Source organism: Zootoca vivipara, chromosome 8 (assembly GCF_965207765.1).
Source record: "Zootoca vivipara chromosome 8, rZooViv2.hap1.1, whole genome shotgun sequence".
Classification (NCBI taxonomy): Eukaryota; Metazoa; Chordata; class Lepidosauria; order Squamata; family Lacertidae; genus Zootoca; species Zootoca vivipara.
Genome location: NC_142591.1, coordinates 38,405,304 through 38,422,386, shown reverse-complemented (window position 1 = coordinate 38,422,386; position 17,083 = coordinate 38,405,304). Strand labels below are relative to the sequence as shown.

At 40.1% G+C, this 17,083-nt stretch overlaps 1 protein-coding gene across 2 annotated transcripts; it reads right to left on the bottom strand.

Annotated features, from left to right (window-relative positions):
- Nucleotides 1-1,618: 1,618 nt before the first annotated feature.
- Nucleotides 1,619-16,923, bottom strand: MIMS1 (mitochondrial inner membrane scaffold 1). 2 transcript variants are annotated; one of them, XM_035124886.3, is made up of 5 exons: nt 16,843-16,923; nt 14,301-14,494; nt 10,671-11,166; nt 9,074-9,185; nt 1,619-5,169 (listed from the first exon to the last, which is right to left on the bottom strand). In XM_035124886.3, the coding sequence occupies exons 3-5, from the start codon at nt 11,138-11,140 to the stop codon at nt 4,870-4,872; spliced, it is 882 nt and encodes a 293-aa protein (XP_034980777.1). In that variant the 5' UTR covers nt 11,141-11,166; nt 14,301-14,494; nt 16,843-16,923; the 3' UTR covers nt 1,619-4,869. The 2 variants fall into 2 exon arrangements, with proteins under 2 accessions (XP_034980777.1, XP_088531433.1); XM_088675307.1 differs by having other exon boundaries at nt 4,252-5,169; nt 10,671-11,188.
- Between the last annotated feature and the right edge of the window lie 160 nt (nt 16,924-17,083).

Sequence of the window (17,083 nt, the reverse complement as noted above, 5' to 3'; positions counted from 1 at the left end):
ATTCCCAGGTACTCTAGGGACACAGGGAGTGACCTGGACAAGCTGTGATGGATGAATAAATTATTGACTTTGTGGGCCTTGTTCAGGTTCCAGTTCTAAGCAGATGTTGTACAGTATTGCAAAGCACAGAAGCTTCGATTTTAAACCCAAACTAGCCTGTATTTATGAAAATGCTAATTCACACACGAGGTGCAGTAATAGAAAGTTGACTGGATCTCCATCAGGCTGAAACAACATGAGAGATGCAACCCTTGATCATATAAAAATGGCAGAGGAAGCATTTATGCAATTGCTATCATGTGATGTTTAAGCCTCAGACCAGTATACTTATGGAAACTTGCCCACAGAGAGATCTTTACATCTGACCATTTCCAAAGTCTGAAACCACCTAAGTAAAATCCTCCTGTTACAAAGCTTATTTGTTCATAACAATTATGTCAGAAACGTGACATCCTAGTAGTGCTGAAATACCAAAATGTCTCATGCTGTTTTAATACTGATTCTAAAAATGGTGACAAAAACTTTTGTGCATCTAAAAAGTAACTTATTTATAGTATTTTGTTTAAGAAATTAAAGGAACAAGACTAGGCTCTAAGAAAAGATGGCTGAAGGACTGTTGGATCCTGCACGTGTCCTACTCTGTGCATGCAGAAAGTCTGCTACCACCTTAGGATTGCTCAGCCCCTACCATCTTAGGATTGCTCTGCTGATTGAACTTGTATTGATCACTTTGGTATATGCCAGGGAACACTTCCATTATATTTGTACAAAACAAGTCTTGATAATGCTCTCTTCAGTTGAATCACTGCTGGCACTAACAGCTGAGAAATTTATTTCACTAAAGATGCCTTCACATTATGTTTTATGCAGAATGTTTTGATTCAGCTAAGAAGATAACATAGCACAGTCTGATCCATACTTTTCTGGAGAAATTTGTTGGAATTAGTACCAGTTATTTGGAGGGAAATATTATGGATTTGTGCTTAACTGAAATATTAAAACAGAAGAATGAATGAATTAAACCAAATGAATGAATTAAACCAAAGAATGAATGAAAAGCCATGGTGTCTGGTGCTCCTGCTATAAAGCAAGTTCTCTTCCCCCCCCATATTGAATTATGTAATTCATATAGAATACATGAGGCCACAAGGTGTTTGCAGAGCAAATGGCTTGGGTCCAGTGGAGCTTTCTCCATTTGTCTGTTTTCTCTTTAGGATGGGAGTCGCAAAGATAATTACGGTGGTAAAGAAAACAGTTCAGAGGAAAATTTGTAACAGCAAACTAGTTATTAGGGACCAAGTGGAGAATGGTTGCGCTGCAATTTAATATTACAACCATTTCACAAGCAAAAGTTTGTTTTTCATTAGCACTTAGGGAAAATTAGAATAACATCTCTGCAAACTCCAAGCAAAAGTTTCAGCACAATTATTCCCACAGTAAGGATACAAAAGTTATGGGGAAAAAAATCATTTAAAAGATAATTGCTTTTCAGAAACACACACTACACACAACTTATATCTCTATCACAGCACAATGTTTAAAGCATTGGAGGATGGTAAAAGGGAGTTATAACTTACAGATCCTCTCAGTGACACAAGAAGAACCCACAGACAAGTAATGATGTGCCATGAGTACTTTAATAATGGTACTTTGCAAAATTTATTCCAGCAAGATCCATCTACAGTGGATATAAGAAAAAGGCAAACTTGTCAAGGAATAAATAGGGTAGTGGATGAAACAGAACATTTCACCAAATATTGTGGCTTTGCCATCTTCTTCCTTCAGTGTGGCTGGCGCAGAGAGCCAGGGAAAGTCACACTGAAATGAATGATCAAGCACAGCAGCAGCAGCATGCAGATACTGCTTCCATTTATACCAGCATGACATCCCACCCCAATACTATTTTTAAGCCCTAGGTGTTATCACTACAACAAAACACAAATTTTATTTCAAGAAAGAGGATGGAATTGTTTCATTTTAAATAGACTTGACATTAAACCAGAATATATTCTTTTGAACTTGCCTTAAAAGTACAGAGACAAGCAAGGGAAAGTTGTTCAGAAATAGATTCCTAGGCTGCAGTCCTCTATTTCCCCCTGTACCATTTTATGTGTATTATATATGCAAAGGTAAAAGTGGCCAACTCTGTACTAGGGTGAAAGCTAACATCCATGCAATTGACATCCGACAGCATAACTCTCCAACATGCTCTTTGTGGAAAAATAAAAAAAATATTGCGCTTAAGGGTCAAGGCCATGGTGGTACTTCACTTCCAGCCATGGCTCTTATTTTTGACTACGCTGTCCTTGCACGTTGTGATGACCTCATGACCTCAGTGCTGCTTTCTGAAGTATGCTGTTCTAAGTATCAACCTTTGGGGCTTTCCTCTAGCAAGATCCGCACATCTATCCAGGAAAAAGCAAGCCAATACATACCAGGGTACAAGTCCGGGTAAACCATATCCCATTAATAAGCAGGTGCCCACTTTGAATTCACTTACATTAGGGCTGCTTATTTTAGGGCTCATTTTTGACCCAAATATGGGGGCACAACCATGGTCACACTTCCCCGCGCCTCCTGATGCTGGCCATGTGCCTTGCTTTCATGTTGCTTTTATTTTCAGCTTTATGACATATGCTAAGAAACTGAGTGAAAATGGCTGCTGATTCAAATCTCTGCAACAGGGGAGGTCCCAGTTTGACACCTGCAGTTAAAGCAATTTAAAATTGGCGTGGCAAATGTTCATGCTATGTTGACCTCCACCTTTTTGAATATTTTATCCATAGCTATTTTCTCCCACAATCCTTTCACTCAATTAAAAGATACAAGAAAGACAAAGGGCCAACTGCCAATGTCTTCTCTCTTGTGCATCCTGTCCCATTCACAAAGCATGCTTATAAGAGCATTACACCTGGTGGTGGACACAACTACCTATTTTATCACATATTTTTCTTCCTGATATACATAGAAAATCCTCCTTGCCAGCTGCCAGAATGACAAAGGCAATTCATCTTCCATGTGATGAGAGAAAGGAGAAAAATTCATGTCAGGGGTATTTTGGATAGCTCAGTTGAACTAATACAGTAATGCCAGGATGAACATGCAGTGTTGAGTGGTGCTCATCCTGTACAATTGGGACCAAAGGAAGCATATCACCTTGGAAGAAAAAAGGCATGGTGAGCACTTGGAAGATGGATTCAACAAACTCATTCTGGGACACACACACAAGTGGCAGTAAGTTCAGCCTCACCATCGAAAACTGACCATGTAAAGAGGGGAGCAATTTATATCATTGTTCAAATACTGTCTTTGAACTCTTATACACGGTGAGTCCTTTAAAAAAGGCCCCATGGAACATGGGTACTCTATCCACGGGACCTCTTTTAAAGGACTCACCCTGTAATAGTGTAACTCTCAAAAGTCTTAATTGCTCTGCACAAGAGGGTTTTTGTTGGTAAGTGCTTCCCTCTTATACTTGAAAGCATTAAAGAAAACAATTCCCTAAATCAGTAGCATGAAAAAGTAGTCAGAGCACATTTTGGCAATGGACTTTGCAGATGCCTCCTTGACTGCCATCAATCTCGCAGCATCTTAAGTCTACAGATGCTTTCTGGTAACTTGACAGAAATAAAAGAAGCAAGTCTAGAAATAGACAGACAAATACATATCCTCCTCCATATAGCTTAAAGGTAACCAGATTGGAAAATACGTTTGCTGTTTTGGGTGCAATCCTATCACTGACTCCTTTTGCCACCAGTCACAGCACAAGCAGTGGTATACATACACAAGGAGGTTGAAAGGGTGTACCATGAGTTTCTGGATCTCCCACTCCAATGCAGTACTCCTTTATATTTCAGCTTATAAGCGCTTAAAAAAAACAAAACAAAACCACAGGAGAACTGAAATGCCATGTTATGCTTCAGATAGAACAGGTATCTTTGGATGGCATTCAATGAAGATTTACTCAGAGATGACCCACTTAAACCAATGAACATGGCTAAGCCAGGGCCATTAATTTCAATGGGTCTACTCTGAGTAAAAATTGACTACCACCCACAGAAAATGACAACAACATGGGAATCATAGAAATCACACCTGTAATTTTTAGATTACTCCATAGTACTAAACAGTATAGTAATGCTGAAGTTTTGTGGAAATTTTCTAGGATTCTTCAATGTAAAAGGCAGCAGCATCTATCAGTCTTTACTCTATACATAACGATGAAAATGTAAATGACTATTCAGAGGTAGGTTTATCTTCTTCATTTTAAAAACTTTTAATGATGGCATGACATTTTTAGTCTAATCCAATTGTGCATTTTAAATATACAATTAAGTTTAGTATCATTTTACAGTCGCTCTCTCACACCATTCAGTAAACTGTTTATAATAAGAATATAGAAGTAATATATTTTTATAATTACCTGATCTTTTAAGAATATTATGATTAAATGATTTACAAATATTGACACCATCTCCAAAATACGTTTGTGTACATGACCCAAACATTCTCATACATTGTTTCCAAGACACTTAACAGTGACAAAGAGGTCAGCTCAAATCAGATGTGTAGCTAAATTTGTTCTTTCTCCACAAAGATCCAGACAAGACTGTTGGTCATAATTAGGCAGACCACAGAACTCCACTTTGGGACCTAGCTATGGTCCCAAATCCTAACACTTGAAAATATTGCAATAATTTTCTAAAGTTGGGTGTGAGCCTTAGAGATGTTATTATTTTAGTTTTCATATCACTGGCACTTTCTAATCAGCCCAAAACACCTAAAAGAAGCAGAAACAAAAAGCAGCAAGTGTATACATTCCACATTTGCTGAAGAGTTACGAATGCTTTGGTTTTGCTGCCAATTTTCCTATTCTTTCTTTTTTATAAATGAAACCTTATCCTTTGTTTCTTGTATCTTTTCTGTTATCCTATCTTTTGTTTCTTCCATCTTCCCAGTCAGCCTCTCTTTTGTTTCTTCCATTTTGCCACTAATCATGTCTCTGGTTTCCTCCATTTTCCCCGATAGTCGCTCTTTCGTTTCTTCCATTCGATCCTGAATGTAGTCCTTGACTAGAGGTGGTGTAGACATGTAGCCTTGCTTACGAAGGTACTTTACAGTGATAGATGTCCCTCCTAAAGTCACTGTGTATCTGGCCGGAGTTGCAATCTTGTCAATAAGAGGGAGGGAAATACACATACAGGTATAACTTCAACGGCAAATTCCTCTTACCAGGCAAAATTCCTGACAGGTCTATCATTGTTAGCTGCAGCAGCAGCACAAAAACTACTTGTATCTCTTAAGCTGAAGCATCATCCTTACCCTGGCAGGAAAACTCTCCCTGCCATCCCAGTTCCCTACTTTCTGAAAAGATATGTGCAAGTTTTCCCAAGCTTCAGTATACCTTCCAGTGGCTAAATGAACACGAGGTATGGGACAGTCTTTTTATATCTTCCCTGCCTGCCTGACAGGAGCTGACAAATACTGCAGCAGCAGCAGTGAGGATGCTGCTGAACTAGCAATGGTTGCCAGCAACAATATAGTTAGATCATGCCCCCTCCAGACCCTTATACCTGATCCTTTAGAAGTGAAGCACTAGGAAATAGGATTAGTGTGCAAGTCACAACAAGCTTTGCATGATAAGGCAGCAGCTATTCAATATCAAAAAAACTGACAATTAGGCTGAAGTATTTTTAGGATAACATGAGCATATGAAGGCTAAACAGTGGTCAGGATACCTTTTCATTCCTTATTGAAACAATGCTGCATTACTCTGTTATGGTAGGTATTTTAAGGAGAGGGCAATAAATCAGACATATCTTGTGGGCTTATTAACCTTCTGCCACATCCTCTAGACGTTACTAACAGAAATTGCTTAGGGATTGATCAGTCTATTTCTGTCTCACGTCAATTTTGCATGTGCTCATTGAGAAGTCCTGTTTCAGCATACATTTGCAACTTTAAAAACCTGCATGAAAATCCATATTTAAATACTTATTCTGATCAAAAATATACATTTAAACATGCTTTTATTTCAGTGTGCTTATTTCCTAAACCTATTTTATCCTAAAATATGCATTTAAATATATTTTCTCAGCTGAGAATCATATCACAATATTTAGAGACATGTAAAATCCAAAGGCAGTATGTGGACCGAGAACTCCCAGAAGTGCAAGCTGGATTTCAAAGGGGCAGAGGAACCAGAGACCAAATAGCAAACATGCGCTGGATTATGGAGAAAGCTAGAGAGTTCCAGAAAAACATCTACTTCTGCTTCATTGACTATGCAAAAGCCTTTGACTGTGTCGACCACAGCAAACTATGGCAAGTTCTTAAAGAAATGGGAGTGCCTGATCACCTCATCTGTCTCCTGAGAAATCTTTATGTGGGACAAGAAGCTACAGTTAAGAACTGGATATGGAACAACTGATTGATCTCCAGAATATTGTTGCTTGTGGACCTTAAGGTCCTCCGCGGGGCATACCAGGAGAGGCGGTCCTGTAGGTACGAGGGTCCCAAGCCGCTGGATGAAGTCTCCAGTATTATATACTTGAGATGATGGACAATAAATAACTGATAATATCCAGAAGATATGTCACAAAGGTTATAAGCTTATTAAGTTCTGTCTGCATTACTGTGCTTTTCTTAAAGTTTCTGAAGGATGGCAGTTGCACAGCCCTGCTTAAGAAAAATTCTTGCTTTGAAATTAGCTATGCTACAGTGTGGCAATGCAATACAGTCATACCTTGAAAGTTGAATAGAATCCGTTCCGGAAGTCCGGTCGACTTCCAAAACGCGGTTTCTGATTGGCTGCAGGAATCTTCTGCAGCCAATAGGAAGCCATGGAAGCATGTTCAAAACCAGAACAATCACTTCCGGTTTTCGATTGTTTGGGAGCTGAAATGTTCAACTCCCAAGGCATTCAGGAGCCGAGGTACGACTCTACAGGTTTAATCTAGAAGAGTGACTTCAGTGGAGTGTGAAGCTTTTTCAAAGACCACATTTTCAAAGCATGAAGGTGATGTTACCTCTGTAAGGACTAAACAAGACCTTTATATGCTTTTGATTGTCCTTTCTAATCTTGTACCCTGTGTGCTCGCTCTTTACTCCCACCCAGATCTTTGTTCCCAGTTTTGAGTTCCACATAATGACATATCATCAGGAAATAAGTGGGAGGACATATACTAATTCCTACTTCAATGAAAGCTGATGGTTTGGCAGTTCTGTATCTACTTATAAATGCTTTCTGCCTCTTGCATCAGAAAAAGCTCTCACTTTACTTGATAGTGTCTTATTGGAAAATATTTAGCACCTGGCAGTAGAATTAAAGCTCAGAGATCTTAATAAAAGGCTAGCCAGTGGCATGGGTAAGAAATGCAGGTGAAAGAAAAATAAAAAGCATTAAGACAGAGCACAGCAAATTCTATCCAGAGAGGAAAGCAATTAAAGCAATCCAGTATCCATGCAGCAAAACAAAGCTGTTGTTAAAATTCTCATTGAGAGAACAAAAACTCAAAGACAAAAAATCCCACATTTATTCTTTTTGAGAAGGAAAAATAATTTCCAATATTGTTCTTCAATTCTGGAAAAACTGGCAATTCCTGCCTTAGTCCTACGTATGGGAAGCGAGATCCAAACTCCAATCAGGAGCAAGGCTACTGCTGGTTAAGCCAGCCTAAGACTAGCAGAGGGGAAACAAGCATAAACTCCGCCACGTTGCCAGGTTACATGAGCAAACAGAATAGCGTTAGGATCCCACATTAAGTTCACTCTGCCTGTCTCACCTCCCTGCCCATTTTCCAAGGTTTATGTCAGTCTGGACTTGGCAATGGCCCAGGATTAATGATTGGGGATTTACGCTGGCATAACCAGGCTGAGCAGAGAGCCTGCTGGCTAAACCAGTGATTTGCAACATCTCTCTTCACCCTTTGTATTGTATCCTTAGATGCATCTTAAAATCACTTCATGAAAGACAGCAACAAAATAGATTAAAACCTAAACTCTTGGGTTTGAAAGAAGTAGTGGGATTTTTAGATCTAATCTTACTAGACTTGGTCATATTCATTTTAATAGCAGTAGGGCTTCCAAAAGAAAGAAAAGAAAAGAAAAATCTAATCAATTATAGTCTCCTTAGCAACTGAGAACACAAGTCAGACTGTCATTGAACAGACAAGAGAAATATCTAAGAATCAATGGGAGAACAACTCCCTACTTAATATTGATACCATGTATCTAGCACTTTCATCTTGCTCATTCTCAGAACAAATGTGCCAAGGTACGGCATTATTATTCCCATTTCACATATGGGAAATGGAGGAAGTGCCTTGCCACTCAAAAGTTCAACAATATGGTTTAAGCTAGTGTCTCATTGGTTCACAAGCACTCCTCTTAATGCATTTAACTGGTCTTACAAATAAATGCAAAAAGGACAAACCAACACCATTAAGTGCTGCATTATAGTTCCATGGTGACACACTAATGGAAGGACTGATCTTCTATTGCCTCCAGAACTTACAAGATCTAATTCTGAGGAGAGGAATGGCCTTTCTAAGAAAGGAAAATATGTGGCCCTCCAGAACTACTACAGCTCCCATCAGCTCAAACTAGCATGGCCAATGGCCAGGAACGATGCAACTTAGAGAGTTGAGCATCTGGAAGTTCCTCATCCCTGGCTGCACTGATGATAAACTAAAGCATATTCATGCAGAGACACAGAGATAAATAAGCACATGGAAAGTCATCCAAGCAACTTTGCTGTTCAACAAGCTTTCTTCATTATAGCAAGGTGATAGGGAATGAAAAAGCACAGCCAAGAGTAAGGAAATAGCTAGCAGCTTAAAGATTGTTTCTCAAATGAGATAACAAAATGACTGGCTTTTTGCAAGTCTGGAATTACAAGTTAGTGTAAATAAGGTTCCTGGAGCAACACAGCAAAGCAGACAATATCCCAACCTCGGTCATAACAGACTGCAGGGTTAATTAGGGCTCTGGCCCCTTCATTATATTACTATATGATCAATATTTTTATGGACAATGCTGCAGATGAAATTAAGAGATCTTTGTAAGTACTTACCTTATACATTGCATAGGCAGTTATCGCATTACCACTCTGAGAATGCTTTAGAATATTTACAATGCTTTCAGGCAACCCTATGAATTCGAGGAAAGGAACAACATTTATTCCTCTGTGAAAGAAAGAAATTAAAATGAATAAAGTGCTAACAACCTTATAAAAAATTATTCTGACAAGACTGCAGAACTAAATATTTTTATATTTTACAACTAATAAATACAGTACACTTGCAACTTACGCACATTTAACTGAACACTCATTCAGCTTTATGCACTTGAACATTAAAAAAATAAAAGGGGGCAGACATGTTGGGGGCAATCTCACCCACTATTTCACTCAATGGGATTTGACTGTAAGCAATTTTGGCTTCAAGCGCAATGCCCGGAAAGTAACTCCTGTGTAAGTTGAGGGCTTACTGTATTGCAATCAATCACACTTTTACTGCACCAGTATAAAGTGCAGATTCAAGCATTAATGGCCAATGAAGAGGAAAATGTCAAGAGAGATCATTCAGAAGATATTCCCAGTTGCAATACAGTGGTACCTCTGGTTGCAAACGGGATCCGTTCCGGATGCCCGTTCGTAACATGAAAAGGCCGCATCCTGAAGCACGTCTGCGCACGCGCATGATGCTTCAGTGCTTCTGTGCATTTGCGTACGCCGAACCCAGAAGTAACCCGTTCCGGGACTTCTGGGTTCAGCGCGTCTGAAACCTGAAAAGACGTAACCCGCAGTGGATGTAACATGAGGTATGACTGTACTTTAAACCAGAATATCAAGATCAACTGTCAGATTTGAACAATAGCAATATCAAAATGACTTCTGCCACCTAAATTATGCTGTTGAAATGAAGAAAGCAAACCAGGAGTGGACCTCTGTGTGAATGGTCTATAAGCTCAGTTCACCTCTGATTATTATTATTATTATTATTATTATTATTTATACCCCGCCCATCTGGCTGGGTTTCCCCCACCACTCTGGGCGGCTTCCAACCAAGATTAAAATACATTAAAATATCACAGATTAAAAACTTCCCTAAACAGGGCTGCCTTTAGGTGTTTTCTAAATGTCAGGTACTTGTTTATCTCCTTGACCTCTGATGGGAGGGCGTTCCACAGGGCGGAAATCAAAGTGCAAGGTACAGAGCTCTATAACCAGGCACCAGAGAAAAAGAGTGGCAATGTACATGACTTCACAATGAATAGATAATGTATTGTAGAAGAAGAAAAAGACTTCAAAAATACGACACAGAGAAAACCTCTAGAGTACTTTCCCAGATAGTCCCATCATTTTGGAAGGAAAGTTGTGCACCTGCAGTACAAGCAATAGTGATTTACACATACATACTCTTTAAAATATTGGAATGTTATGTGCAACAGAATATCTTGTCCTCAACTGGTGATATTGGACACATACCTGAGTTGCAGCCTAATCCAAGTTGGGTGACCACCATACAAATGCATGTCAAAAGTTAAGAAATTGGATGGAAGATTACTGGAATAGACCATTACATTCTACATATGCTTTTAGAACTTGGCATTACTGTAAAGATTTGCTTAAGATGAATAAGAATAGTGATTATGAGTTCATCACTTACTTTAAAGCTGCATAGTAAAAAATTCCAAACCATATGCTGGAAGTCAAAATATGCACTGGAATCAGAACTTTGCCATACTGTTTAAAAGTTCTCTTGAATCTCTGCACAAGGCTAATAGATTTGTCTTGTAAGGGATCAAGCTCTACAGAATTTGGTTCTACAGAGTCTTTCTGGGCTAAGTTACCAGATGGTTTGGTATGAATTTCTCTTTCCAGTCCTTTACTGCGATGGTCTTCTAGTTGGGATGATGCCATGCCCAAGAATTGCCTTTCGTTGGAAACACAAACAGCAGCAGATGCATGTAGACACTGGTGCTGGGAGCTCAAAGCCAAGGAAACCATTTTCTGTCTAGTATTAAGCAAGGAGGCTTGTCCTTTTAAGAATGAAAAGATACAGCTGCGATAAGGCATCCAATATGTCCTGTACACCAGCTGAAATGGTTTCTGCATTTTGGTTGATGGCAACAGCATATTGAAGATGCTGTTATATACAGCTCCTAAGAAATGTTGACAGGAAAACTGTTAAAATTAAGAACAAATACATACTGTAATACACTGAAATCAACTGTTACATTGTTATACCACAATGGTAAAAACTTTGCTCCAAAGAGGAGAATTAATATTAGTACTATTATTCATCAGTCTGCAAATTTTGGCTGTGTTTACAAGTGAAGCCCATTGCCACCATGTGTTTCTGCAAAAGGCACAAAAAAGCATTTTGTAATGCTAACATCCTACAATAGTCCAACTATTCCTCCCTTCCAATTGGGTGGGTAGGTGAAAGGAAGGTTGTTGCTCTCCTGAGAGCAGGGCTTTTGCAGAAATCAAAAGCAATGCTTTGCTGCTGGCTCCTGCAAAAACCCGTCAGGAAAGGAAAGAAACTACACCTTGGGTTTTTTACAAGAAGCTGTAGATAGACATTGCAGGAGTTTTCTGTAAAAAGCTCAACTTGCAGGATAGAAGCCACCTCTCTTTGCCTCTACAGGTTACAGGAAGGACATTGCCTGTAGGAAGATTTTTTTGGGAACGTGCCAGGAGCACTTCATGCTAAAACTAAACAGGAAGAGAAACAACTACTGCTTCTTCCCTCCACAGAGGAAAAAGAAAGTTGTTCCTTTCCTGTTGGGTTTATGTATGAAATTATACAAAAGGGGGGTTAATGCAGTATTATAGAACACAATTCAAAACTGCATTCAAAAAACATGAAGTCTTTGCTTGCTTGATTCCTTGTTTGTTTGCAGGTGTGGGGTGTGTTACTTCACGACTTCCCCTTGCTCTGCGACAAGTTCCCCAGGCTTATAACTTGTTTCGAACCTTCTTCACAAGCGGAATTTGAACTTCATTTAACAAGCTATAAGCCTGGGGAACTTGTCACGGAGCAAGAATTTGTGACATGATGCACCCCGCACCTGTAAATAAAAAAGGAATAAAACAAGCAAAGACTTCACAATTGTTTTTTGAATGCAGTTTTGAATTGTGTTCAATAGGGTTTCTGTATGAAGCAGAATTGAGATACTGAGGTGCTTTCTGCAAAAAACCAAAGCAAATTCTCCTTCTCTCCTAGAGCATGGGGAATGAAATAACTAGAATGGGGTATGAAAAAACTACCACAGGCAGGGCTGTGGGTGGAAAGACAGGGGTGCTTGCTATTGGTGAGGTGGTGCATGGGTTTATGGCAAGGAAACACAGCTGGAAATTAGGTTGTCAAACTCATTCTGTAATGTAAAGCACTTAAAAACTGAACTGAGATTTTAGATAACAACTGAGTCCTAAGCTGTTAACAGAATTTTCCATTCTAGGCTATAAATGTGTTGTAAAAGGATATACGGTACATGTCAACACTTTATTTCTATGTATCAGATACTAGATTATCTGTCTCTCATCACACCTGCTGCCTCTCCCCCTCCACTGGAATCCCCCCAAACAAAAACTTGTTATAAATAAATAAATAAATAAACAGAGATCCAGGCAGGAAGAATGGGGACACCCAGTTGCCTGAATGCACTTTTAGTTTACCACAAGCAATTGGCTAATTTGCAAGTGTAGTCAAAGGCCACTCTATCTTCACAACCCACTCATTTAATTGGCAAGAATATGGCTGCTCCAGAAATCCAATTTTCCAGGTCAACTTTAACTGCCTGCCTCTTTAATCAGACTTGATTTCACCAACATGCAGCTAACCTAGTGGTGCCATTCTTTTCTGGATTCACAATGTTCATGCTTCTTGATGATTTCATGTGTGTGCATGCATGTAACATAAATGTACAAACACGTAATGTGACATGGCTTTAGTTCAGAGGAACACACTTTTGATAATCATAAAAGCAGCGACTGCCTACTAAATCTTGAACATTTTAAGAGCTAAAGATCCCAGAATATATGCCTAAACTTTTCTATGCCTATACCATGGCTTTCACAATTATTTTCTCCAACTACATGAGCCACAGTTCTGGAAGGTCTTTTAGTTTTCTGCTGTGACTTATATATGTATGTATACATGCATGCATGCATGCAAATGTCACAAAAGGCCAAATATTTGTTTCTATTTATTATTTTATTGGTGTTGAAGATCAGCACTTTAGTAATGTTGTCTCAGATGAGGCATCAGATAGACTGATTTGAAGTTACGGTCTGCCCTCTACTGCACCTTCCTTAGATTACAACTAGTGTGGCAAACTTACTGTAATTGACAAGTAAGCATTTGTTACACTTTATTCCCTGCTCCTAAAAATATCTCTTAGAATATCTATTGATCAAACAGCAAAGCAATTCCAATAAAAAGAAATTTGAGATCCTCATCCCACACATTTTCTAAGCATATTTTGAAAATGTCGGTTACTTTCATACCATTCACTGTAGCTAAGTTGCCTGACAGTGAGGGGGGAAAGTATCTGATCCCCTGCTAAATTTGCCCGTTTGCCCTCTGACGAAGAAATGACCAGTCCATAATTTTAATGGTAGGTTTATTGTAGCTGTGAGAGACAGAATAACAACAGGGAAACCCCCAGAAACTCAGAAGACAAAAGTCAAGAGATTGATGTGCATTATAATGAGTCATACTGCAGAGCTTTGAGTCATACAGGTGAAACTCGGAAAATTAGAATATCGTCGAAAAGTGCATTTATTTCAGTAATGCAACTTAAAAGGTGAAACCAATATATGAGATAGATGCATGACATGCAAAGCAAGATATGTCAAGCCTTTATTTGTTGTAATTATTTGTCGTTAGGCGGGTCAATTATAAATGGAATGTAATTAATGAAATGTAATAGCGATGTTTATTTTTATTTTTGTATTATTGTAACTATTTGTTTTATTACTGTGGAATTTCCAAAAGAAAGCATTTGTAAAAATTAAAAGAAAAATACAAAATAATATGTTGCATTACTGAAATGCACTTTTCGGTGATATTCTAATTTTCCGAGTTTCACCTGTACTATGAATACAAGTTCCATAGGGAATTCACGTTATCTATAACTATTGTGATTAAATCCTTAGTTTACTACTGAATTAGTAGCAACCACTTTCTAGAATAACATCTCAAAATATCTGATCACTTCTTAGCCAAAAAAAATTCAGCCCCAATATCATATTGCTAGGTTACTCACACACAGAAAAAGGAATTGCTTACCTTTTCCCAATATGTACTCTTAAAAACAGAAAGTCTATCACAGGACGATGCCTTTATCCTTAAAAGTTTATCACTTGTTTGATTAGGCTCATGATCAAGTCATTGTACTTCTGATGCTCCAAAGGCCAAAGCCGCTGGACCAGACCACTGATTCGGTGTAAGGATTCTTCAGCTTCCAGCTAGAGTAAAAAAACCTACATAAAAGTGAGGACATATTTCAAAACCAAGGAAGCAAGGATCAGTAAAACAAATTTTTCATCTGGCATATGATGGTACCATTACCTTTGACTAGAGATACCCAGTTAGGAAAAGCCTCCAGGCCAGAGCTATCCCACTTTGTTCCAGCTGATTATTTGACATAGTACATAGCAACCAGCTAACCATTAAGGGACAGGTTGGAGATGGGATGGTGATCTGCACAGACAGCTTACCCTATTGAAGGCATCCAATACATAAACTGTAGATAAAAATGTATTTATTGAAGGCACAGTAGTTATAGTATTGATCTGGGGATAGGCTGGATATAGCTCACCCATACAAGGCTCCCTAGACAACTAGATCTCAGAAGCAGTGTTGAAGCCTCCCAGACTTGTTCTGGGGACTTTCATCATTAAGTTGGTGCTCAAGGCTGCCTTGAGATTTCATAAACTTCAAGGCAAACATGGATTAATTTCATACAGCTACTTCACTGAGCACAGATATGGAAATATTCAGCATTTGAGGTTTCAGATGGTCCATAATAATCCATAATATGAATTCATTTCAGGTCTCTCACTTGCTAAAGAAAAGGGTATGCACAGGGACACGAGAATGACCACTTGTAAACCTGGTTGGGAAGAGCTGGACTCTAGGAAAATTTCCCCCTCTGATTTCACTTACCTATTCTACACATCAGATAGACGAAGAGGTGTTTGGTGAATTGCGTACTACGCTGTTTTACTGACCAATAATTGCTTTGATTGACAGTCACAAGTCCACCTCTGCAGCTGTGTTACTTTTGTTACTTCTACACACTCAAGGTCAATCTTTGGGTGATATCAGATAGCAGAGCCACAGACTGACAAGTACTGTATACTAGGTTAATAAGGCCTAATTGTTTTCCACTCTACATAAAAACCCCCAAAGAGCTACCACAAGCATTTAAAGCATTTTAAACAATTCACTAGAAATGCAACACTCATTTTTGAAGTGATCACAACAGCATGCAAAAGAAAATAAACTGCTAGATGACATATATAGCAGAGCTATGAGAGCTAGGGGGGTGGATGGGATTCCATTAGTCTGAGTCTATGAACATTTGTTTGGAAGCCTGCCATTTAGTGCCATTTGCTTCCTAGAGTGTCTGACATTATCTCCTTGGTCTTCTTCAGGCCTTTTTGCTGTTCTTTAGTTTAGCATAGGGCCTGAAAAAAAAGAGTTCTGATAAATTCAAAAGCTCCCTTGCTTCCCGATGCCTTTTTGTTTTGTTTTATCACTAAAGAGGCATACCACAAACCCTTAGGCTCCATAATGCGATGTGTTCAGTGGCCTGGAGCTTCTGACTCCATTTGGAGGAAACGTACTTCCAACATGACCACCGCGGCCTTTAAAAAAAAACCCAAACCCACCCCGCAAATTGGTCACGACACATTTCTTTCAGGTAATTTCAGCTGGGGGTCCCCGCCACACCTTTTTGGCGCCAAAATCTACATTTTAACTATGCGCTCGGTGAGGAAGCCCTTTCTTGAGCTCGGCCTGAACTTCTCTACCTCCGGCTTCATTCAATGAGCCTGGGTCCCTGTATTACGAGGGGAAGCATAGGAGCCAACTCCTAGGGGCCGAAATCCCTACGGCACTCCCCCTCCATTAAAATGTTTGAGGGGGCCGCCCCACAAAGTTGATGGGGCGTTGCCGTCCAAATAGTGAGCGTGCACCACGTTTCGTGATCGATTATGCGGGGCGGGGCTTACCTACCCCCAGCAGTATGTTATTCAAGTTGGCACTCCTGAGGGAAAGGGGAAACCTGTCTCTTCCTTACTTTCTCTTCGGCCTGCATGGTTTTATACACTCCTTACTGCCACTCCCCCCCGGCAACCCAAACGCGGCGACCTTTCACCCAGTCTTAAGGGCTGCGGTCGTTGCCCGACCATAGAGCGAAGCCACTGCCTCGGTTGATACATAGAGCGAAGCCACTACCTCGGTCGAAGCCATTGCCTCGGTCTATACCGAGCGGGATTTAGCGTTACACCTAGTGGGTGTGGCGACCCCGGAGACGCAGCTTTCTTTCAGCTGGCCGAACAACGCCGGACCGCCCCGATCTCTGCAGCTGTCCCTTCATGGAGGGAGAGCGTGGGAAGGGGAGTTTCCTCCTCTGGAAAAACCACCGCAGGACTTTTGAAGAAATAAGAGCAACGAGGATCCCGCGCACCAAACTGGGCCCACAAGACGCCACCAGGGTTAAAACGCGGGGAGAAATAAAAAGCTGCAGCAACTCCTCTCCCTCATACGCCCCTCCCCCGCCGCCCCCCTCCCCGGAATAATAACGATAAAAATAATTCGCTACCTTTCGAAGAGAGCAACATCCCACTACAGGCGCGAAACAGCGGACGGGCGCTCTAGGTTCATTTCTCTCCTCCCCTCCACTGACCCCCGTACGAGCAACGTGCCATTTGCAGTCCCAGATCCTCCGCGAGGGGAGTGAGCTGCTGCTGCGCATGCTCCTCGCGGGGTACCTCTGGGGCTTGTAGTCCTTCCCATCCAGCCGCATTTCTTGCTGCGTCTTGGTGGAGCGGGAAAAGGAGGCA

Coding starts and splice junctions, on each gene's coding strand:
- MIMS1 (XM_035124886.3), bottom strand. CDS start 11,140: ATGCTGTTGCCATCAACCAAAATGCAGAAACCATTTCAGCTGGTGTAC. Junction 9,186..10,670: donor TTTTACTATGCAGCTTTAAA/GTAAGTGATGAA, acceptor TTTCTTTCACAG/AGGAATAAATGTTGTTCCTT. Junction 5,170..9,073: donor CTGCCTATGCAATGTATAAG/GTAAGTACTTAC, acceptor CTTATTGACAAG/ATTGCAACTCCGGCCAGATA.